This window comes from Oculina patagonica, chromosome 2 (assembly GCF_052425735.1).
Source record: "Oculina patagonica isolate OP01 chromosome 2, crgOcupat, whole genome shotgun sequence".
Classification (NCBI taxonomy): domain Eukaryota; kingdom Metazoa; phylum Cnidaria; class Anthozoa; order Scleractinia; family Oculinidae; genus Oculina; species Oculina patagonica.
Genome location: NC_135759.1, coordinates 16,820,245 through 16,844,429, shown reverse-complemented (window position 1 = coordinate 16,844,429; position 24,185 = coordinate 16,820,245). Strand labels below are relative to the sequence as shown.

At 38.4% G+C, this 24,185-nt stretch overlaps 1 protein-coding gene across 1 annotated transcript; it reads right to left on the bottom strand.

Annotated features, from left to right (window-relative positions):
• LOC144643198 (shootin-1-like) lies at positions 1–23,843 on the bottom strand. Its single transcript, XM_078502381.1, has 18 exons — positions 23,676–23,843; positions 23,491–23,543; positions 23,278–23,338; positions 20,480–20,574; positions 18,628–18,702; positions 12,303–12,384; positions 10,987–11,063; positions 10,320–10,401; positions 9,707–9,801; positions 8,893–9,039; positions 7,808–7,862; positions 6,677–6,775; positions 5,466–5,598; positions 4,635–4,693; positions 4,408–4,493; positions 3,399–3,461; positions 2,689–2,971; positions 1–1,963 (listed from the first exon to the last, which is right to left on the bottom strand). The coding sequence occupies exons 1-18, from the start codon at positions 23,788–23,790 to the stop codon at positions 1,914–1,916; spliced, it is 1,710 nt and encodes a 569-aa protein (XP_078358507.1). The 5' UTR covers positions 23,791–23,843; the 3' UTR covers positions 1–1,913.
• Between the last annotated feature and the right edge of the window lie 342 nt (positions 23,844–24,185).

Genomic DNA, 24,185 nt, shown 5'->3' with positions numbered 1-24,185 from the left:
ACAACCGGAATTCTACGTAATTTGGACGAGACAGTCTCACCCCAAGACCCTCGCTTTGTTTATCACCTTGTCAAGGTTTCATCATTATTATGATAACGTTTGGAGCTCATAATTAAAATATAGCAAGAATTGTCAAAATAGCATGATCGCAAATTCTAACTACCGGTTAATAATTAAACAAAAGAAATGTTGATAACTCGGGTTAGTTTCTTCTGGAAAAATTAGCCTAAAAGTACGAAAAACTTAACTGCCACAAAACGTCACTGTCTAGATGCAAAGTCGCATCGTTGCATTGTCATATGTAGGTGCATCAAATTACTAGTTTAAAACAATCCAGGTATTTTAGCTACATCAATTTAAATATCAAGTACAAAGTACAAGTTAATTTCCATATGGGAACTTTTCTTAGTATACATTTCAACTATATTTTTTTAGAATTTGATATACTATCATCTCCATTTTTATGAAAAATATCGCAATATTATATCCTCTGGGAAATTCTACTTATAATTTTATGGGGCACTCCTATAAGGAACTCTCTGACAAAGGTTCCACGGCGAGGCTCCAACGAGAAGGGCACCTTATGGTCCTCTTAGCGGTATAGTCTAAACTAACTTGCGGGGTGCTTTAAGCTGCAAACAAAATGGGACCCTTTAGTAGTGTCACACCGCGCTATGGCCCACTTAAAACGAAATCTGCTAAATAACTTCTTTAATCTTTCCTTGGGTTTCTCTCTTCGTATTTTTTAAATCTCCAAATTTATCAAGGTACAAAAAGTAAAGTATTTTTACTTAATAAAAAAATAAACGAGCTCAAAGGCTACTTAATAAATTTTCAGCTTATGCTATTCTATCCACTAGTAAGCAAAGAATCTTTCTATTTGTTATTATTTTCATTTCTTTTCTCTTTTCGTTTGGCATTTTTTTCTTTTTCAACTAGACCAGTGCACTAAGCTCGCAGTCAGTTCTTATAACAGTATTCCAAAATTCTCCCATAAACATAGCTAATTAAACAATAACCTACAATAACGCTAATTCTCCAATTGACGTCCAATAATATATGCTTAACTTGACTAAATTCTTTTCCCTCTGCAGTATAATAGGGCCAAGAATATAAAGTTACGTTTAAATATAAAGGATTCTTTTACAATAAGAACAACTAAATCTGCTCTTTCATTTTGACGTCCTGCATTGGTGATTTTATCATACTATATTAGTGCCATAGATATTACTACATTGTAAAATTCATTAATTATTCATGAGGGTGAAAACCAATCCCAGCACACTATTCAGATCACATGTACACAACTGTAAACCCCAATACAAATCAAACAATAGAATTAAATTTTGATACAGACTCCTGCTCAGCTAATTCGTATTCATTAACTTTTGATACAGATCTCTACTGATTCGCATACTGGCAATACTTTGCATTCAATTTATTGTTTTCATTTCACAAGTAGAATATAATATTCGCGTCCGATCTGTATGGGCGTTTACAATGGCTCGCCTATCGGCTCGCCATTGTAACCGCCCATACAGATCTCCCGCTCATATTTTATCTACTACATATAATTTTTCTCGTTTTAAAATGCTTTCGTGTTATACCACAGTTACACCCAGCAATGATTTGTAAAACATGTCGCATATTTACTCGAAACATTTCTAAGTGTAACTCACATGTTCTCTTGCGCATCTATCGGTTATTTTGCTTGTCACGCAATGATTCCATCCAACCTCTCTGGGAAGAAGCGTTGCGTGACGGCAGGTGCACGGTCACAAAGATTTATAAAAAATGTGCACGTTGACAAAGCAACACAAAATTTGCTTGATTTGTATGTTTTAAACAGTCAGAACCTGGGTGACTTTGTGATAATTCAAAATCGTTATTCTCAAAACCTCTCTTTGCCGCATTCATCTCGCTCCATTTTCACAAACTTTTCCACCTTTCTCTTCTGATACTTCTAAAATAAAATAAAAATGAAGTAAAAGTATTAGGGAATGTACTCAAAGTGTTTATTAAGCCGAAGGTCTCTTTAAGCCCGTTCCAGGCTCTTAGCAGGCTCATTCTTCTTCCCGAGTGGGGAAGGGGTGAAGAAAAGTCCTGGAAACAAACTGCTGGCCGTCTATGAAAAAGGCACATAGAGAAGTTTGAAAACCAAAACCAAAGTTATCACTCTGGCCAATCACAAAGGACACAGACAATCCAGTGAACCAATCAAAACGATAAGCAAATACGTGTCCCCAGCGCAAAGCGCGGGAAAACGTGTGTGAGCAAGTCACGATTGGGTTTGATTTTACTTCTGATTGGTTGAAAAAGTGGCGCGAGTTATCTAAACCGATTACTAAGCGTAGTAATGCAAAACAGAAAAGTTGTGCAGGCCAAAGCGAGATTGGTTCAGGCCTTGGACCCGACTAGCTAAGATACAACCTTTAATCTGATTTGTTAATGATTGTTCAGTCACATACGAACCAATTACCGTACTCAATATTTTAGACGCTTCTCCAGGGAGTACAATTTTAGAAAGTCGCGCGGAATCAGCAGAAATTTAGCCCGGGGGGGGGTTTGTTTTTTTTCCGCGTTTCTCCCCCACGCGCGCACAAAAAAACCAGACGCCTGCTACGCAGGCTACAGAAATTTAAGGTGGAAAAAGAGCTGAATACGCACGACTTACTCATAACCATTTACCTTTTTCTGCGGCAGCTTTTTGTCTCTGTAGAATTCGTTTGAGCTCCGCAGTGGCCTCGTCTTTCGGTCTCTCGTCAAGTATGTCGCCAGCAGAATGGCTCCGCGGTTTTCTTAACACGACTTTACTCAGTTCACTGTTATTATTCCCAGCAGACGTTTCCTTAGAGTCGACACTGGTGCCCATTTTGCGAAGTTTAATATTTGCCCATTCAGCTCCTGGTTCGTCTGTGGGTGAAGTTACTCCCGGGCCAGCATCAATGCTGGGGTTTTTCTTCAACGTTTTCTGCAAAAGTAACAATTACGCAAAAGAAGACTCCTTAGACTACCATAGTAAACTTTGCCATACATTTAATCTACTAACGAAACGTTCATCTTATTAACCAGCAAACAGAGAAATAGTTCTTTCTGTTTGTACTGTATTGTCCACCGAGTTAGCGTCTTTCCTATTTTTTTTTTTTTTCACTTGAAAATCCCAAGCCACAAACTACAAGAAACTAACAGTTCTTACACACTGAATGCCATTTGTCTGCCATAAGAAAATGCAACAGCATTTATCAACAACTCGACAACTCACAAAGATTACAGACAGAGCCTCTTTCGCAAGCTCGGGCTGCAACAAAAGACATTGTACTGTGACAACCACTCGATGAAACAGTGCGTTCTTCTGAATAACACTAAGGAAAAAACAAAAAGAGGAAACCATTTCCTACCAGCAAATTTCCCAAGTCAGACATGGCATCTGTGTCGTCGCTCTCGTTACTACCACTAGAAGGCTAAAACAAACAAAGTTGGTTACAATATTATGGTTTGCTCGCACCGTAAGACCATACTAGTTATTTAAAAAATATAAAGGAATCCGCGTATTAAACTATCACAGTGGAATAAAACACAACGGCATTCGAGAACAGGAGAGAAATGGGTCTGTTTATTATGTCGTACAATGTGGTTACAATGTGTGACCATTCAAATGAAAGCTATTGAGCAGTACTTTTAAGATTGCGGTACAGGTGTACTTTGTATTATCCTGTTCAAGGTGGTTTCAAAGCAGGGTAGGAAACTAAAATTTCGGAGCACTCGCCATCTGGGCGAGTGACCTTCATTGCACTCGCCCAGATCAGTTTTCACTCGCCCTCTCCTCCATCAAGAGGAAACTTAGCCCCTCCCCCACAAATAATCAACTTAATTTTTATTTCTAGTGCAACAAAGTGTCAAGACAAAGAAGCAAGAATCGGAAATGGTCATCTTGCTGCGTTTCGCGGCTTGGTGGACGGTAAGTAATTACTTGTACAAGTACGTCAATCATGTAACAATCCTCAAACGGAGCCATTTTTGTCTGTGAGCGCGAATGCAGCTTTGTTGGAGATTTCAAATGTTGGTAAGCTATCGGCTTATGGACTGTAGATTATTCGAAGTGGAAAGTAAACATTACACTTATAATAAATTTTGAATGATTTATTTGGATATGAAAATCATACTCGACCGGGCGAGTGACCCGTGATTGTACTCGCCCGACAGTCACACTCGCCTGGACGAGTGGGCGAGCGCTAATTTCCAACCCTGTTTAAAAGTTTGTTTCAGTGTGTGGATAAAACTCTTCTGTTTGATCACTAAATGAAAAGCATTTGATTAGTAACTTTTTTGTGCCCTGTTTATTAAAGCTCGAACGGTAAAGCATAAATCACACAAAAAGATTATTTATACCAAAGAATCATCACTTACGGATCTGACAGGTTTTAGTTGAATATTTCCAGTTTTTATTCTTTCCATCATTTCAACCATGGCATTGCCCAGCGGATCTTTTGGACCTAAAAAAAACAATTTATTGCCTTTACTTTTAAGTAAAACAAATTTTAAGTGAGTACACGCAGTACAGACTGACTGACTGACTGACTGACTGACTGACTCCTTGCTTGCTTGCTTTTAATTCCTTTCTTTTTTTAATTTACCTTTGTTCCGCTTTAAACTGTCCTTCTTCTTCTTTGATCCCACAATGTTCATAAATTTCCTATATTTCAAAAGGTACAATTTTAATCAAATAGTTCACTCTGTCTTCTATCGTAAAATGCCAGTTATAAGTTCCTCCTCTCAGGGCAATTATTTTTTACGCCCACTTTAGCCACTTAGGTTTTTTTCGAATTTTATCAAAGTGGAAAGGCGAAAATATTCAATATAAAGTGCTCCTAGGTGGAGTCGAGCCTGGGTCGTCCGACTGAAGAGCGAGTGTGATCAACACTGAGCAACCAGAAAGCTGGCTCCAAGATTTCGTGTTACCCTTACAAATATAGAGAGCTAACCGTAAACAGGCTAATCAAAGTGCATGGTAGGCCAACCGAAGTGAATAGTAGGCTAACCGGAGTGAATAGTAGGCTAACCAAAGTGCATAGTAGGCTAACCAAAGTGCATAGTAGGCTAACCAAAGTGCATAGTGGGCAAACCGGAGTGCATAGAAGGCTAACCGAGGGTGAATAGTAGGCTAAACAAAGTGCATAGTAGGTTAACCGGAGTGCATAGTAGGCTAACCAAAGTGCATAGTAGGCTAACTGGAGTGCATAGTAGGCCAACCGGTTACTAGTTACCAGTTGATGACCGTAAGTGGCGGCCATCTTGAAGTGGGCGTAAAAAATTGCAAATAAATACAAATAAAAACAACCAAAATTGTTGACCCAGGTAAAACACGAACTAAGCAAGGCATATTTAACATAGCGGGAAGCACAAAGAAACTCGATTAGAAGAGCAGGCACATGTTCCCGTCATCATGTTATGTTAATTCGACTTACTTGATCAGCTGAGTCGGCGGAGGTGGTGGAGGCGGAGGGGGAGGGGGTGGTGGTGGAGCTGCTACTGGCGGGGGTGGGGGTGGTGCAGCAGCCTGTTTTTGCGCTTCTTCTAAGCTTTTCTCCAGCTCTGAAACTTAAATGAAAAAATAGTGGCAGTGTCACGGGAAGTCTTCTAAGTTTTGTGTGAACTACGTTAGAACAATGAGGGTACACTTACTGATCAACAAAATTAAAATTCATTCTTCAAGATGTGAATAAGCCCTAATCAATGGTTTTTAAGTGATTTTCTTCCAAGTAACACTGTCAACTTGAAAACGTCTGCCCGACTTTTTCAAGTTTTAGGCCACTTTTTTCCAACCCAAACATAGCCACGCCACTTTTTAACAATTTTCATGACTAGTACAGTGTGTTTTAGCAAGGCCAGTCCACTGTTAGTGGATTTCCAATTAATACCAACGCCTTCACTGGATTACCGTATTTTCTCGATTATTTTTTTTTTTAACTTAGCCTTGTGGACCCGACGTTTATTTGACTTCTGCAGTTTATTTGTGCCCGATGTTCATTAAGCAAGGGTTTTTATTCATTATTTTGACAAACATGTATCTGGCTAATAAAAATACAGCTTATTATACCTCAAATAAATACCTGAGGGGCCTATTTTCAACTCCACCTTGGAGACCCGGCGTTTATTCGGTACCCGGCGTTAAATCGAGAAAATACGGTAAGTAGCACTAAATCTCGGTGACATTGCCCCCTTAAGTACGGGACGAGTAGCCTCTTTATTACACCCGCAAACGTTTTACAGCACGTGGCGTTTCTATATCAAATCATAGGGAAGATTTTAGTTTTTACTACTAACAGACCTTGTGTGGTAAAAAGCGAGGAAAGCATGGCACGTTTTACTGTGAAATGGTCTACTCCCATTTACCGGCGCGTCACATTTTCACGTGCCATCAAAACACGAGCGTTTTGTTGCCATGTTACAATTCCATATTAACCCAAACTGATTCAAATCAGAACCTCGATAATCGATAAATTTTCAAAACATGCGTGATTCGGTAACGCTGATAACGGTACCGATCTCGTCACGCCCCGTGTCACGCAATTCTTCTCGTCTTTACTATCGCCCTTGCCGAAAGCATTGCGTGACGACTCAAAGTAGGCTAGAGCTAAGGAAGTAAATCAAAGACAGATAGTAGATAAATAAATACCTTTCTGGTTAGCATCAGTTACTTTCTTTTCTGAATCTGCAAGCTGCTGTTCTAAGGATTCTATAGTATCCTGCGCAAGCTGTAGTTTTTCTTCCGTCACTGTCATAAAAGATAGCAACAACATGTGACCCTCCATATGAAAACATGACTTATCGAAAATAACAATATTGGTTAAACCAGGAGTATAAAGGGTTTCAAAGTCCCTAAGATTGCGTTTCCAAAGGGTTTTAAAAAGGGTGTCGATAGCTTCAAACTACCTAAAACTGGGTTACCAATTGAAAGAGCTTCTGAAAGGGTTTCTAAAGAATTTGAAAGGTACTTCAAAGTGCTTACAGAGGGCTTCGGTAAGGTATTCTGAGTGTTTCCAAAAACATTTTAAAGGGATTTTGAAAGGGATTTTAAAACTTGTTGAAAGCTGTGTCACATGTAGTGATGGAATTGGGCTACTAAGAAACGATACTTTATCACTGAAACTCAAAAAAGTAATTTTTCAGTGCATTAATTTACCTCAAAGCTAGGAGTGTGTTGAGAAAGCAGCAATCATTTGAAAGCAGCTACGACATGAAAGACAGATTTAGCGCCTCTCTAGGCACTTTAGAAAGCAACAACGCCTCCAAAACGGGCAACTACCTGAAAGTTCCTATTTCAATTTTCTAGCGAAAGCAACCACATCCAAAAGTGGCAATTAAACTTTCACTAATTTGAATGTGACCAAACACCTGGACGACTCTATACTACAGGGTAGAATCCCAATACAAAACTTAGTTACTTATTCTGCCTTTATTTATGTAAAAAATGTAAATGTTGTTTATAGTGGTCATGCACTTAGCTTCATATCTCTTCGAGATAGCTAGTTTACAGGCATGCCACTGAAACAGAGGAAACAAATATTTTAAATGAACATAACAAGTTTAAAAATCCCAACTGCAGGAGGCAGACCAGTTGGCTATATACAAAGCGTGACCGAGGATTTGAACCCAGGACAACCGAGAAACAAATCCAGCTAGTGGCAAAGGCAGGTCTTGAACCGGGGACCTCCAGATTACAAAGGCCAGCGCCCTAAACCACTCGGCCACGCTTGCCTCCCTATTTAAAGAATTTTTCTCTCTTTCTTTTTCCAGATTTGCATACCATTGATATACCCCTCATCCTTTGAAGCCTTAATTTCTTCAAGAAGGTCTTTTATCTGCAATTCATAAGAAAACAAATAAATTTATATCAACACAACATCACTATGCGAGTAAAATAGTATATCAATGTCAGATAGTTGTAAAATTGGTTCTCTTTCGTAAGGATCAGTCTTCAATCTTTTTTAAGCCAATTTGTTTCTTTTGTTTGCTTTTTTATTGGTTTGTTTTCCTTTTTTCTTTTATTTTCCCTCTCTTTTAAATAGAAAGAAAATTACTACTTTATTATTTTTTTTAATCATTTTATACTGTCATTTTCATATTGATAGTTATCACTTGTTTTAACTTCACCCCCCCCCCCCCCCAAACCATTAAATAATTTTGCGAATTGCAGGAGGTGAAAGTATACAGCTAATTCGAGAAAGGTTGTCGGAGAAAAAAGCACAAAAGTGCACGTGTCAAGACCGAAAGGTGGTCTGGGTGTTCACATGAATTTTGCATATTGACCTGAAGGAAATGTCTAAGTTTGTATTTTTGAACGTGAAGATTTTGTTTTTTCTTTCAGGAGGCCTTTTTCGATTCTGTAGCTTTACTTTTACTGTCGCGTGTCTTTGAGTTTGGAAAAGTCTTCTAAAATTTAACTTGGCCAAAATTAGTACCTTGTTTCCACATGTCTCAAGAGAACGAAAACCTGTAAATTCGTGTTTTTCATGTCGCCATCTCATTAGTATTCAGCAGGTGCAGTAGCTCTCTACTTCTACCCAGACAACCTTTCGGTCTTGTCGCGTGCACTTCTGTGCTTTTTTCCGACAACCTTTCTCGAATATTTAGCTATATAACACGTATTTCTTAGATGAAATAAAATGCTTGTTGTTTTTGTTGTTGTTAAAACAATACCAGTAATATTTGTATATTGTTTCCCCTAACAGTGTCAATACACTGTCAAAAAGACGATTGCAGAGTCAATAACGAAAATTGTGTACTAACTGCCAAATTCTTACAACTACAACAAAAGGAATTTGTTACGTTGAAAATTTATAATACTTCTAAGTTTGGAAATAAAAGGTTTTACTGTTCAAAGTTTCTGACCTTTTCTTCAGATTCTGTTCTTTCTTCTGCAAGCTTTTTGTTAAGTGCACTGATTTCTCCAAGTGCTTTCTTCAGTTGTTCATCTTTTCCTGTAGTTTCTAAAATATACTTCCTTTGTTGATCCAACACATCTTTCTCCCTTACCACCTGCAGTCGTAAAAAAGTTAAGCACTTACTAATTTATTGGAATTAATTAGCAAGAGACATAAAAATCCTTATTCTGGATAGTGCTCGATCTGGGTATACAATAACACATTCAATAACTTTATTGACTCTCTTCTGATGTGGCTCTTCAGCAAACAACAAGTACAAATAAATAAATACATTGTATAAATGGGTTGTCTTGCATTTTTTCCACTGACACTCATCAGGCCTGTGAGACCCTATGTGTAGGTCAAAGGCACAAACCTCTAACAAAAAAAGGGTTTTGTAAATTTGATAGAATTCCTGTGGGAAGTCACACAATACCTGAGGTATTGTGTGACATCTCAGAAAGCAGAAAAGGAGACTGCTGTTCCACAGGAATTAATCAATGATGACTGGAAGATTATTATGTAGCATTATAAGCATGCAATGCATGCAAAAAGCTGTGTTGGTATCAGGTATCATTCCCCCACAGAAGGTATTTTCCTAAAACCCCCCAACCCAACTAGAAATTTCAGTTAAGCTTTATGTATTACATTTACTTAAAGTGTTTGGCCTTTGAAACCCCTCCCACCCAAGGATTTTCCAATCCCTTCTGTGGGGGGAGGGGGTATGGACATTTTCTGGAACCACACAATTTTAACATGATTTCTTGAATCAATTCACTAACCTCAGCAGCATACTTCTCAGCTTCAAAACGGCATTGAGTTTCAAGTGCATACTTTTGTTGCAGGGAACTGTACTCCTCAAGGGCCAGAACAGAAACTGAAACATGAATACATGTATGTTGTAAGTTTGAAGAATAATTTATTTTTGTTTTCTGTGCTAAAAGAAGTTTGTGCTTCTTTCAAGAAAAGGCTATCAAAGTGCATTGCATTTCAGCACAGGAAGTTTAATTTGAGACTGACAAGTACTTTCACACAAAATACATAACTATACTCTCACAATCAGGTATTTCGCTAAGGGTCGGTTACAGGCTAATTTCACCAGCTGAAAGAGAACTTAAATCCAGTCGAAATTTCACATGAAAACACAGACTTAGGTAAACTTTTAGAGCTGCCAAGTTCAGAAAAGCCAGTTGGGCTTGTTGATGAGCCAGGTAAGTGTTTTCTTAGCTACATTCCTGCACAATGCCTTTTTCTCCGCACTGATGTAGAAATTTAATGTAGTGTTGAAATATTGGGTAACCTGAGAAAATGTTTTCCATAACCAGAGAAGTGATGAGTTGATTGGAACCACCACCACCTCAGGGCATTTCTGTGAAATCTGTATTCAAAAGTTACCTCTGTTTAGCTGTTTAAACTGTTTTTCATTTGAAAACAGCCTCTTCTTTGTAGCTTCATGAGAATGTTTTTCTTTACTTAACTATAAACAAAATATAACAGTTTGTTATCTAGGATGTCATACAGTAGTAGAAACTGTATTGGAGTGGGTAACCTTGAAAAATATGTACTCAAGTAAAGGTATTAATTTAAGTTTTTGTATAACAACATTATATAAAATAAACATACTGCTAACTGGGATATGAGATCAGTTTTGGGACCATTACCACTGAGCATGTCCACAACCAGGTAAGCTCAGTTTATTGAACACCAGACTTGAAAACACCAGTTTGTGACATCCCCTTGTCCGTCAGACAGCAGACCAGGGCCTTAAACTACTGGTGAGATTAAAGAAACCAGCACTGGGTGGCTGGGATGTTAACCCATTGACCTTGGCCCTTATTCCATAAAGTAAAATTACTAGCCGGGCAGTGCTACTGGATAAACCGCAACAATCTGTGCTGATGTTATGTGTATTCTGGTCTTTGGGAAGGGTGAGGGGGTCAGTGGAAAAGTACAGTTAACACATGTACAATAAGTACCACCTCAATCTCCAGGTCAATAACTTTGCACAAAATATACTTGTAATGCTGAATATTATACACCATGTGTAATTAAGTCAGCTGACCTGATTTTGTGTGGTAGTCAGCTCTTCTTTAGTGCTATTCACCTCCTTTTTTAATGACTCCACTAAGTCTTTGAGCCCTAAAAAAACACAGAAAAATGCACTTCTAAGCAACACTTCATAAATGACAGTTCTGTCACATCTAATTGACTTCATTGGTAGCATATAATTGTACAGCCTAAAAAGGCTAGAATCGGTTGCAAAAGTACAGTTGATCCGAGCAATGTACTGAAAATAACAAAATTCTTTTTTCATGTTATATTTACCACTATCTCCCATCCCACCTTTTCAATAATATTCTACCTATGACAGTGGATGTCCATGTAATCACAGCTCTTCATTTCGACATGCATGCTATAGGGATGTGTCCAACATGCATGGTATAGGGGTGGGGTATAAGGGTGGGGTGGGGGGGTGCCTGGCTCCTCGAGCAGGCAAGATAAAGGTAAACCCTGTGTTGTCATTGGCTACCCAAGCTGGTAAGATGGGCCTATCCTGCCCGCCCAGGATTGCCCACGATTTTCCCACAAATTTGATGTTATTGAAACTACCAGCTCTTGCATTGAAATTTTGCACAAAGAAAACTACTTTCATTCTTAAAACTTGAAAATCAATTAAACCAATTCATTAAATTGTTTAATCCAATCATGAAAAAGAAGTTAGTGCGGTCATTCATGCCTTGAACTGGCTTCCTTCAGGTTACCATTACGACAGTCAATTTCAATCCTAACTCGTGACTTTATTGCCCATATAATAAATCCTTTACTGACCAAGCTTGTTCAACCAAGATGGCGGGATGTTGGTCTCATTCTTTTTTGCGTGTTTATGGACCTCGCCTTCAACTTGGTCCATAAACATGTACAAAAAAAGAACTTGGCCAATATCCCACAATGTTGACCTCACGCTTGGTCCATAACCCATATATATTGGATGCAAGTGGGACTGGATGTGCTAATAGGCTTGGTAGCCCAACTGATAGGGGATTTTCTTATGACTGTAAGAAAAGCAAAACCAAAGTAATCGCATCTAGTCTGGCCAATCACAATACAGAGAACCAATCAGAGTATGCAACCAAAGGCAAGTGTGCAAAAGGTCAGGAACTCAATAAATTAATAAACTCAGTTGTTTTGGTTTGTATGTGATAATTTGGCTAAGAAAAATGCATGTTTGTTATTTAGCTACAATACATCAAGTGTTTCCAACTAATCACAGAGCACAGCAAAATTTTCGCAAACCAAAACAAAAAAGGAAATATTTTTCAACAGTCCATGGAAATCCACTATGACTAAATGTAATGAAACAGTGTTTCACAAACACACCTTTGATTTCTTCATGAAGAACTGCATTGTCACTTAAAGACTGGTCATCAGCTTTAAAAACCTCAAGGGAAGACAGCTCCTCCTAATATAGAAATGAATGAAATGCCAATATGTTCACACATGACCATAATTTTATATAACCCTAGGCTAAATTTTCAACACTCTTTACAACCCATAAAAAGACAAAAAAAAAATAATGCTACATTTTGATTGGATGAGAGCAGTACAATAATTACCATATTTATTCGTTTAAGCGCCCTGGGCGCTTATTAAATTTTTGGACCTTGAGAGTGGGCGCTTATTTGAGGTGGGCGCTTATTCGAGGCTTGGTGCTTATTAAATTTCCACCATTTTCAACAAGCAGTAACCTTTTTGCAGCAAAATATTAAATAATAACAACACGAGAAGATACATCAAAGGAGAACTTTAGCTTTTTGTTGAAAGTTTCCGGTCTTCAGGGAAGTCTCTTAGTAGTACTTAGTCAATCAATACCCCTCTTGCACACTTCAGTTTTTTCTTGGAGGAGGGGTGGGCGCTTATTCGAGGCTGGGCGCTTATTAACTTTTCTTACCTTCAGGGTGGGCGCTTATTCGAGGTTGGGCGCTTAATCGAATAAATAATACGGTAATCACAAGAAGTCTTCTAAGTTTTTGTGTAAACTATGATGGAATTCTGAGGGTGCACTCACTTATCAACAAAATAACCTATGAACAACAAAAGAAAGGCATATTATAAATTCATTTTCCAAGGTGTGAATAAACATAATCAATGGTTTTTAGTGATTTTCTTCTAAGAAACACTACTGTCAAACTTGAAAATGTCCGCCTAACTTTTTCAATTTTTAGGCCCCTACGTATACTGTCCTATCCATCAATAGTCAAACCACCTTTTAACAATTTTCATGACAAGTACAGTACAGTTTAGCAAGGCCAGGCAGCTATTAGTAGATTTAACGCCTTCACTATACATTTTCAAGTAGCACTAAATTATGGTGGCACTCTTCATTTAATCTCAATCTTGTAAGCTGACACAAAGTCTTTGAAGTTTGGTTGACACAAAGTCTTCTGGTGATTTCTGAAGTTGACCCAAAGATTTCTGAAGTCAATCAGATGTTTTCCTTTTAAGACTTGTCTGTCTTAATTCCAAAGACTTGTGTCTGACTTCCAAAGACTTCCAAAAGCTTCTGAAGTTGACCTAAAGTCTTCCAAAGATTTCTGTAATTGGTCCAAAGACTTAACAATGATTTCTGAAGTTTACCTGAAGTAGTCTGAAGATGAACCGAGAAGTAATAAAAAGCTTGCCATTCTGAATGGTCATGATTCATAGTGCTGAAACATGCTTTTGATTTTGTTGAATACCGGTCTAGATGTCTATAAATATAAAATTGCAAGACCTTCTCGTACAATTTAAGTACTTTCGTGATCACTCCCAACTATTAATCACAAAAACCTCAAGTATAATTGCCCCTGAGGGCCGGCCCGGGCCAGAACCGGCCGGAACCCGAAGAGGCACCTTACATTAGTCCCTGCGTAGATAGGTTAAATGTGTGCATTCAGTGAATGGTACCGGAAAAAATCTTGATTTCTGTCAAAGCAGCTCGCAAATGATTGCCCAAATGCTCACAAAGGATTGCCCTAATGTTTGCAAAGGATTGCCGGAACGCTTACAAATAAGCAACGGAAGTCAGTGCGCAAAGGATAAAAATAGCCATCGCACTGTGATCAAAAGAAACATCTGTTGCTTTAAGAAATTGCTGAAACATGTGCCTGAAATTGAAATGATACCGAAAATAATGACATGGAAAGCACAACAGGAGTATCATTCAGGGACGAAGAGTTTCTTATCTTAGTCAGCAACTGAACGTGGAGAAAACAAGTGGAAATCGTTTACATCTTACGATGAGTTATAAACAAAAGCGTGAACTTTGTCATGCAATACAAGGTAATATGTTTCCCTAATTTTATTAACAAACTTAAGCTGCAGCCATAAGCTGCGAGGTACGACGAAGAAGGTGGAACTGGCTGGGACACATACTCAGGAGAGAAGGTGCAAATGACTGCTTCACAGCATTGGGATGGACACCAGAAGGACGAAGAGCAAGAGGGAGGCCAAGGACAACTTGGAGAAGGACAGTGGAAAAGGAAAGAAACAAGGCAGGGTGGGCAAGCTGGGAGGTAGCCAAAGCAGTGGCACAGAACAGGCAGTGTTGGACAGAAAACGTGACGGCCTTATGCGCCTACTGGCGCGACGAGAATTGATGATGATGAATTAACAAACTGTCAGTTTATTTGATCAAAAGGGTTGAATAGGGATTAAAAAAATTGTTTTCTTGAATCTTTGAATGTGCCATACTTTGATACTTGTGAAATTGTTAGGCTTTTTGGCCTGTAAATTATTGTAAGTTCATTTTGAATGTTATAAGCCCGGAAAAAAGCTTGCATGTTGTCACCACGAATAATGTATTATGTGTTATTTCCGCTAGGTAATATATTCAATTTGAACTTGCGAATATTTCTAGGACCCAACGGTGTCACACAACAAGAAATTCTGCAGCAAACAATGTCGTGATGTACATGGCACAGTAAAAGAGAAGCCTATTCAAGGCTGCTGCCTAATGGGCGCCCGGTCGCCAGGGGCGCCTAAGTTACGAGTGCGGGCGACTGAATTTTTGTTCAAGGAGCCCGCATGGGCGCCTAAACATTGATCTTCCACTCCCATCCTTTGACTTCATTTTCCTTGTAACCTTGTTTCATTGGCATAAAAAATCCCATTTAAAACAAAAAACTGCTTCATTTTAAACGGAAACGCTAAAATTGTTCACATTTAGCCACAGGCGGCCCAGGCTCTCTCGGTAATTATTTGTTAATTATTTGCAACGGTCGTTGTCGGTTCGACTCAAGCGATCGAAAAATATGCTCCATAAATGGACGAATTTGAGATCTTTCGTTCCTAAATTACAATAAACTGTAAGCCATATAAATAAAGATCACTTACCTATTGTTGTTTGTCTGTTTTTGTGTGATTTTGAGGGGTTTTGGGACGTTTATTCCTCACTTGCCGCTGACGCCCCCTACTTGGTATTAGTAGGGGGCGTCAGCGGCAAGTGAGGAATAAACGTCCCAAAACCCCTCAAAATCACACAAAAACAGACAAACAACAATAGGTAAGTGATCTTTATTTATATGGCTTACAGTTTATTGTAATTTAGGAACGAAAGATCTCAAATTCGTCCATTTATGGAGCATATTTTTCGATCGCTTGAGTCGAACCGACAACGACCGTTGCAAATAATTAACAAATAATTACCGAGAGAGCCTGGGCCGCCTGTGATTTAGCGTATCAAGTACGTAACGTGTCTTTGCAAAAGTTAGCAACTTCGAAAACCATTCGCTTTCAAGTGTTTAGGACTGGGCCTAACTTCCAAATATGGAATGTGTTATGTTCTGGATTACGTTTCGTTTGCTTCGTTGACGTTTCGGAGAATTTTCGAAGTGAATCTGAAGAAATATTTACGGATACAAAAGTGAAATCAATCTGTTTGCTACTTCAGTCATGGATCAGGTCTGAAATAATTTTAATCTGCAAACGCTTGATACAAAAACCTTTCCGACAGGCTTAAACTTACGTAAAACAACGTGCAAATATCGTGATGTGTACACAAACTTACGTGGCGTGTTTTACATGTAATTCAGCTTAAACTATAAAGCATTGAACGCTTAACTTTAGAATGAACATAAAGTGTATGCCTCTTTCTTTTCATGTGACATTTCATATCTGCTGCCGCTTTTTTGTGGACTAAGGTTGTTATTTTCAACGAACTGTTTCATGTTTTCGCATTTATAATGAGGAGCCTTCTCGGGCATTGATCCGTAACTAGCAAATTTTTGTGCTTGAAACCTCAGTGCTTTTTGCCTGCTCAGATGTTCAGTTTGAATTTCTTTTATAAACAACTTATTTGATAAGTTAAGTAATTTGAAGTGTTTTCACAATTTAAATTTTCTGTTCTATTTTTGTCAACTGGTTATCATGTAACAAAGATAAGATCATAACTTAATTAAAGTGTTTACACAGGTGTTTTTGACTTCTTATTGCCTTTTTCTAAACCTAGGAAAAATTGACCTGCTTAATTATTGCTTCTTTTTTAACCTTGATAACTAAAATATTAATTGAACTGGATTTTCCTGCTTCATGTTCATTGATTTTCTATGTGAAAAAACTAATGAAAGTACATGAAATGCACTCAGACTGGCACTGGCTTAACAAATGAATTAACCCTTCGTGCTTTCAACTAAATGCATGTCAGTTTTCATTGTTGGTTTATTTCTCCCAGCCCAGCTAGTGATATAACCCACAGAGGGGAGAGATAATATATATTGCTGATATTGATGACTTATCAAACTTCTTTCCTCTGGGTCTCTTAGGTTGCTGCAGAGTAAAAAACAGTTTTATGGGGAGGCTCTGCCCCAGGGTACCCTTACCCTTTTTATATACCCTTTCGGCAACCTCATTCCCAGGATCTCATGAACGAGGTTGCCATTTTTGGTATGTGAAAGCGACCCTTACCCTTTTAGAAACCATATGCCCCCTCACGAAGATGACACCCCTTTCACATACCGACAAAAGGAATAGTACTGCATCTTTTTACTTATTTTTCACTTGAATAATAACACTTTAAAAGACTTATTAAATGACTTGATCATTTGGTGAGTCTGTTCAAGCATTATGAAGGGTTCTTTTAATACTTTTAACCCAGTTTTCCCTCCCCTTTTGTATAGTCCAACTCATGAAATCCCCCCGGGGGGGGGGGGGGTACCCGGTATATTTTTGGGTGGGGGTGTGCCGCTGGGAATTTGAAGCCCTTACCCTATACCAGACCATGTTCAGCTGATTTTTGCAACCCTATACTAGACTAGACACTGAAAATCCCTACCCTATCCCAGACTTGCATTTTGTTAGAACTGTATCATTATCAGTGTTTTAATTGAAAACCATCTGTGAACAACGATGCCACGATGATTTTATTTACGTTTAGGAAAGCCTCTTTCTCTTCCGAGTTTCTGGACTATATTCGTCATACCGTCGATCGGTTTCCCGGCAAATGCTACCCTTTTCTAGACCAAAACTCTCTGAAATGTCTATACCCTATCCCAGACTAAACTGCTTGAAAACCATACCTTTCACAGCAGCACATGTACCTATATAGCTCATGTATGGGAGTGCCCCCCCCCCCCCCCCCGGGTGAAATCCCCACACTTTTATATACCTGGAGCCTGAAAAAGGTATCCCTGTTGGATGGAGCCTCCCCATATACCGTATTTATTCAATTAAGCGCCCAACCTCGAATAAGCGCCCACCCTATAGGTAGGAAAAGTCAATAAGCGCCCTGCCTCGAATAAGCGCCCACCCCCACCCTCCTAAAATGAGGGCATAAAAGGAATTTTGATTATTGTTGAAGTTGAGATTAAAATTGACTAAGTACTACAAAGAGACTATCCCGATGACCGAAATTTTTTATTTTTTTACTAAAACTTTTTTAATGAACATTTAAAATTCAGCTTAAGTACACCTTCACGTTTAATTATAATACATTGTTTTCTTGCAAAATAAACGTACTACTCGCCAAAAATGGTGAAAATTTATTAAGCGCCCAGCCTCGAATAAGTGCCCACCCTCAAGATCCAAAAATTTAATAAGCGCCCAGGGCGCTTAATCGAAAAAATACGGTAGTCCACTATAGGGAGTACCCCTAGGGGACATTCGGGTATATTATAGCAGTAATGTTGGGGAAAGGTTCATTCCCTGGGCCCCTCTCCTAGGCCACATAGTCGACCACATATTTGCCTAAGTTACCCCCACCACCACCACCCCCCCCCCCCAGATTTGTCTTCGGCAACTTAAGCTGGGCTCCTAACATAATGGCTTGGGCTCCTAAATTTTGAAGTTAGGAGCCCGAAGGGCTCCTTAAAAATTTCCTTAGGCAGCAGCCTTGCTATTAAATGTGTAGTCCATCGCCGGCATCAATAAGTAAAGGCGACAAAAAGACTCAACTAATCTTAGATTACTGCTGTAAAAGAAATTATAAAGAGGTGGGGGCAGCTTAGCGAGAGCTATTACTAGTTTAATTATACTCAAGATCTTCCAATTTCCTATACTAATACTAAACCAAAAAATAAGTAAAGCTGATCACTTTATACAGACACTGTATAGACCGCAGAAATTAAGTGTCTGTTATAGAGAGGTGTCTGGCTTTAAGTGGGGTGAGTGTCTGTAAAGTGGCGTTCAACTGTATTAATGAGCCAGCAAATAAACAAATAAAAATACTTACAAGGTTCACCTGCCCACCAACTTGAGATATAAGTAGCTGGCTTTGACGCTTGAGCTGCTTGTTTTGTTGAACCATCTGTGGCATTAAACATAAACGTAAATTAGTTTTGACAACTGCTGGTTTATTAATCCCGACCACCGTAAATAGTTTCTTGACCTACATGTACATGTATGCATGTATCAACCTCGTTCCCAGGGTCTCTCTCTCCTGCCCTCCTCTCGCTCTAGGGGGCAGGAGAGAGAGACCCTGGGAACGAGGTTGTGCATGTATGTTTTTATGGAATGAACCCGTATTCTCATTGGGAAGGAGAGCTGCCTAATAAATATTTCACTGTCCACATGTTGTATTCAGTGAAGTGTCTGAGATACTTAACTCTCACAGTACCAATGTCTCCAGACAGGAGTATATACAAACATGTCACTGGGACCAAGTTCCCTTGCCATGGATAAATTTTCATGAAAATATTTGTGGTGAGAAGAACACAACTTATTTTGATCCACCAGGGAATTTTTGTTTGGGCCGATCAGGGATAATGATCATTCCTGTGTGATGCATTGACGGACGTTCTGCATACTCAATGTCTGGTCCGTGCACCAAAAATACGCGCAGTGCTGTAAGGTCCCAGTTGGCCAAAAAACAAATTATACATCAAGAAAAGCAAATTAAAACAAATATTGAAATATTGAGCTTTTTATTTTGGGTTAAAAGTATCCTGTCGTGTGAGTACTTTTAAGCCAAATGCATGTCCTGCACTAGCTGTACTGCATGCATTTTTTTGGTGCAGAGGGCTGAGAAATACGCCGAAAGGCCACCAATGCATTCCACAGGTAGACGTGTACACTATTATTTACGATGTGAGCATTCACAGAACCATTTAGAAATGGTCTGGAGAGAGAAAAAAATCTTTGTCACTCTGATTTTGTCGGGTTTACTTCATTTTGTCCCAACTAACTGCCCCTGGGTCTCTGATGAGGATGTAATTATGTTCAGTCTCTTACAAGTACCATCATTCTACATTTAATATGAAATTCTAGACTCGTAAAGGACACATTTTAAAACATTCTCCTCTTGTGATTGGTGATTAATTTTGTGCAGATGTTGCCAATAATTACAGTCAAACCGGATGTTCTTTTGATGGGAACTTTGCAATGTTGCGGCGCAATGTTCCAATATTGATTGACAGTTTGCTCGTCGCAACTTTCAACTTTCAACTCAAATTTGCTCGAGCAATTTGCCAAGTTCCGGTTTTCATTTTGCCGTTTAAAACGAGGTTATACCACCTTTGTTTCAAAGAAACAGAAAATAATTGCCCCTTATTCGACTGTTCATCAACAGAATGCAAGAAATAAGCGACAGTCTTAGTTTACATTGCTAAGTTAGGAATTACGCTTCAAAATTACCAAACGTAAGCCGTAACTTGCGGAGCAAATTTGAATTTTTAATCGAAATTCCAAGTTTGGCGATTTCAACTAAGCCGGTTCTAATTTATCGCAGTCTGTTGATAAGCAGTCGACCATAGGGCAATTACTTCATCCTTCTGCGAGACAGAGGTGGAATTATTACGTTTCATACGGGAAAAATGAAAACCGGAACTTGGCAACTTCCTGCAACTTGCTCAGGCAAATTTGAATTGAAAGTTTCAAGTTGCGACGAGCAAACTGTCAATCAATATTGGAACATTGCGCCGCAACATTGCAAAGTTCCTATCAAAAAAACATCCGGTTTGACTGTAATCTAAAATTGATGCCCAGACCCTACCACTATAGCCACTACTGTTATCAATTTCCGTAATAATCATCACTAATTAATGCACATTTATTAAAATTATATAATTTATAATATCATAGCATACATTTGTGGCAAACTCTTCGGCTTTATTCCTACAGCTTTGCTCCACCTCAAACTTTGAGTGTAAATTTTCATATTCAGATAATGCAAGATTAGAAACTGTGGAATGAGAAAAGAATGAATTTTGGAAATAATTAGCAACATTAACCACAGCATTAACCACAGCAGTTAGTGCAAGTGTCACACTGAGAAGACATGCTGGTATACCTGCCAACTTTTTCTGGGTCAAAGGCGTGAGATTTTGATTCTGAGAGTGCCAGGATTTCTGAAGACGATACGACAATGTCCGAAGTTTTCCGAAGACATCCAAAGTACGTTCCGATCCCAGTACATGGACGTGTTTTGCTAAATACGACCTCGTTCCCAATACTTTTTTTCGTCAAAACTTTGTCATTTCGGGGAAGGTATCGCCATTTACTCATTTAACATGGTGTTTTATTTTCTCACATTGGTTTGAGATTACATTTTTTGGAAAATGTGTCGTTTTTGGTTGTAATAACTCACATTTTTCGATTAGGCGTGAGAAGTTGGTTTGTAAGCGTGAGTTGGCTTGAGAGCGAAGTTTTCAACTTGTAGGTGTGAGACTCACGCCCAAGGCGTGAGAGTTGGCAGGTATATGCTGGCCTTTAGTTCTGGTCAGCATGCTGCACTCTGGATCAAACTCTAGTCTGGGTTCAGCTCTGATAATAAAAATAAACTTGGGGAAGCCTCAAGTCAAGTGGCCCACACTGCCGGAGCCTTTTCCAGTTATGGTAGCTTAGCAGCTAGGAATATTTCTACTCTCCCTGGATAGGATGCTAGTCCATGGTAGGGTTACCTCTCAGAATTATTTCACTGGTATCCATAAATTTATACACCTGGTTGAAGAGAGTCACTACTTACAACAGTGAAGTGTAATGCCCAAGAACACAACACGGTGACCTTGTACAGGGCTCAAACTTGGACCGTTCGATCCGGGCTCCCGCACACTTATATTAGCACTAGATCTCCTTGCCTTATTACATTCTGCTTTGGGAAATGGCACTTTACTAATATTGTCAGTTGTGCCTGTCTTCACTGTATAAATTAACTAAGTCATGCAAAAAAGACCTATTAGTAAACAATTTTCTGATTCATATAAGCAAATTTAAAAACTATCCAGTCTGATTATACATGATAATGGAGAAAAACTGTAAAAATAATAAAATTAAATAGTGATAAATTAAATAGAACCAACATAATTTTATAACAAGGCAAGATGCTGCAAACAGCTTTACGCGAGCTATCTTAAATACAGAGAGTGTTTTGTGCAAGTTTGGTTATTTCACACCTGGCGAAATTCAGTTCGCTTGTCAGAATATAATATTACCAGACGATCTGTAAACAGATATTGCATGGTGGTGCTCTAGCTGGGCCAGGTCAAGTACAATATCAAATATTTGGAATCCTTCGCAGCCATTGTTTGGGATGTCATGCAATGCTCCCCCCCCCCCACCCCCCCTACCCCATCACATCCCAAATATGCTCCCCCGTGACATCCCAAGAAACAACTGCAAAGGACCATCGGGACACAAAGAAAAAAGAATGTGACTCACCCAATTCTTGACTCAGGGCTTAATAGCCCGTGTAATTACTGCAATCACATATTAAACTACTGCAATCACGGCATAGATTTTTATGGGTTTCTTTTCTTTATGAATATTAGAACTTTTAAATCTAAATTCTGATATTTCCTGAACTTTCAAAATGTCACAGTCTTCCAGTTCAATATGGTCACTGTCATATTTTTAAAAAGAATAATATTTATTTAATGTTACCACGACACAGCCGAAAATATTGTTTTTGGATTAAGTAGTACTTAGAACGCCGTTGAAAGAATTTCATTAAAACTTCAAGTCAAAAAGATAACCTTTGACTTTATATAAATTCCTCTGAATAATATTATATTCTGTCTTTTTCACTGAAGTCTTAACAAGAAAGTTTAACGAAGAAAAAATAAACCAGAGATTTGATAAATACATCTTTTGTTTACAACATGAGCTCTTAAGCTTCCGCATCAAGAAATTAAACCAGAACAAAAAGAAATGAAATGAAATTAAGCAGTACAATTGAATAAAGAAGAACTAATTAGAATCAAAACAAAATCGAGAATACCCAAAGGATATAGAATCCTTTTTCGACACTGCAAAAGGTGTTGCATTAAAATATCCATAGCTTTCAAATCAAACATATCCTTGAATAATAGAAAATGTGTTTACATTATAGTCCCTATCTTCTAAGCTAATTGACTTCCGAAAGGGACATACGTAATGTATTTATATTTCAAAATCAACAACTTTCTGAAATATTTCTGCACTCTTTGAAAGTTAATGTCTAAGTTAGAGACTGAATTAAAAGAACATGCATAGCTTTTCATCAAATCACTAGTTCTGCAGACAAGTTCGGGCTGAATGTTAAGAGCATACAAGCAAGGTTCAACATTTCACCTCACAGACGAAGCACCAACCACAATGTTAACAAGGCCTGACCACTACATTATTTTGTAATTTCGCCCAAGGGTATGCTGTAAGCAAGTCGCAAAATTCATAAGGAAACAACCTTCTGACTTCTAAAAACATGCCCAATAGCAGCCATACGACAAATAGCTTTTATACAATATCCTATCACAGTTATTTGCTTTAAGCACTCGCGCTAATACAAAACGGGAAGCAAATGGCTTGCGATTGTAATATCTTTTCTTTGTAATTTATCAGTGAGTCTCGCGAAAGACGAGCTTAATATTATTTTGATTGAAATCTCATTATAAAAAACTCCTGTTCCTACCGTCTTTCAGTTTCTCCAAGTCTCCTTTGACTTTCAAATATTTCGCTTCTTGTTCTTTGTACTGAAATAAAAAAGGAAAGGAAAATCGCGATAGACTCGAGAGATATTTGGGTTTTAATTAGAAGATCGCGGGTTCTTTATTCTTCAATTTATCAAGAACCAGCTGGAGGTTTCCCAAGAAGAAGAAAAACAATTACCATATAATACACTTACCTTTTCAAAGTACTCCTGGCACTTTTTCTGCAGATCTTCGAATTCAACGACCGCTGAAAAAGAAAGAAATCAATAACTTGATTGATCAACCACTCGAGAAAATGTACAGCTGAACAAACTGAATGCAAATAACAAAGTCGCCAGCTTCCTTGTAAAATTGTCTTCAGTATGATATAATCACCAACCTTTTTGAGATAAACCCTTTAGGTTTCGGTAATTTTTGTCTAATACTTCCAACCTCTTCCGGGTTTCGTGTAAGTCGAGTCCATTAACCTCAGAACCATTCGAAGCATCCGCCATTTTTCCTTCGACAAATTTTTCCTGTCACACAACAAGAAGCAGTTTGCATAAGGGATCACGTGATGAGTCACAGCTTCCGGATTCACGCCGCGGCTGAAACACAGAAAGTCAGCTTTCCAAACGACAAGAACTAGACTAGAACTGTCAACAAAAAAATATTAACTGCAATGTTTTCAGTTGTTACAGGTTAAGAATTACAATCCGCCAAAATCATCTATATTAGGCTCCTCAATGAAAGTCTGCAAAGATTTTTATGCACTCTTGCAGCAGTAAGCAAAAAATAAAGAAAGAAAAATTGTTAAAAATTCGACGTCAATTTTGTATCGATTGGTAAGAAATAAGAGGTTTCGAAACACCTGGAGAACTGCCCTTGACGCATCTAAAAACCTAAAACA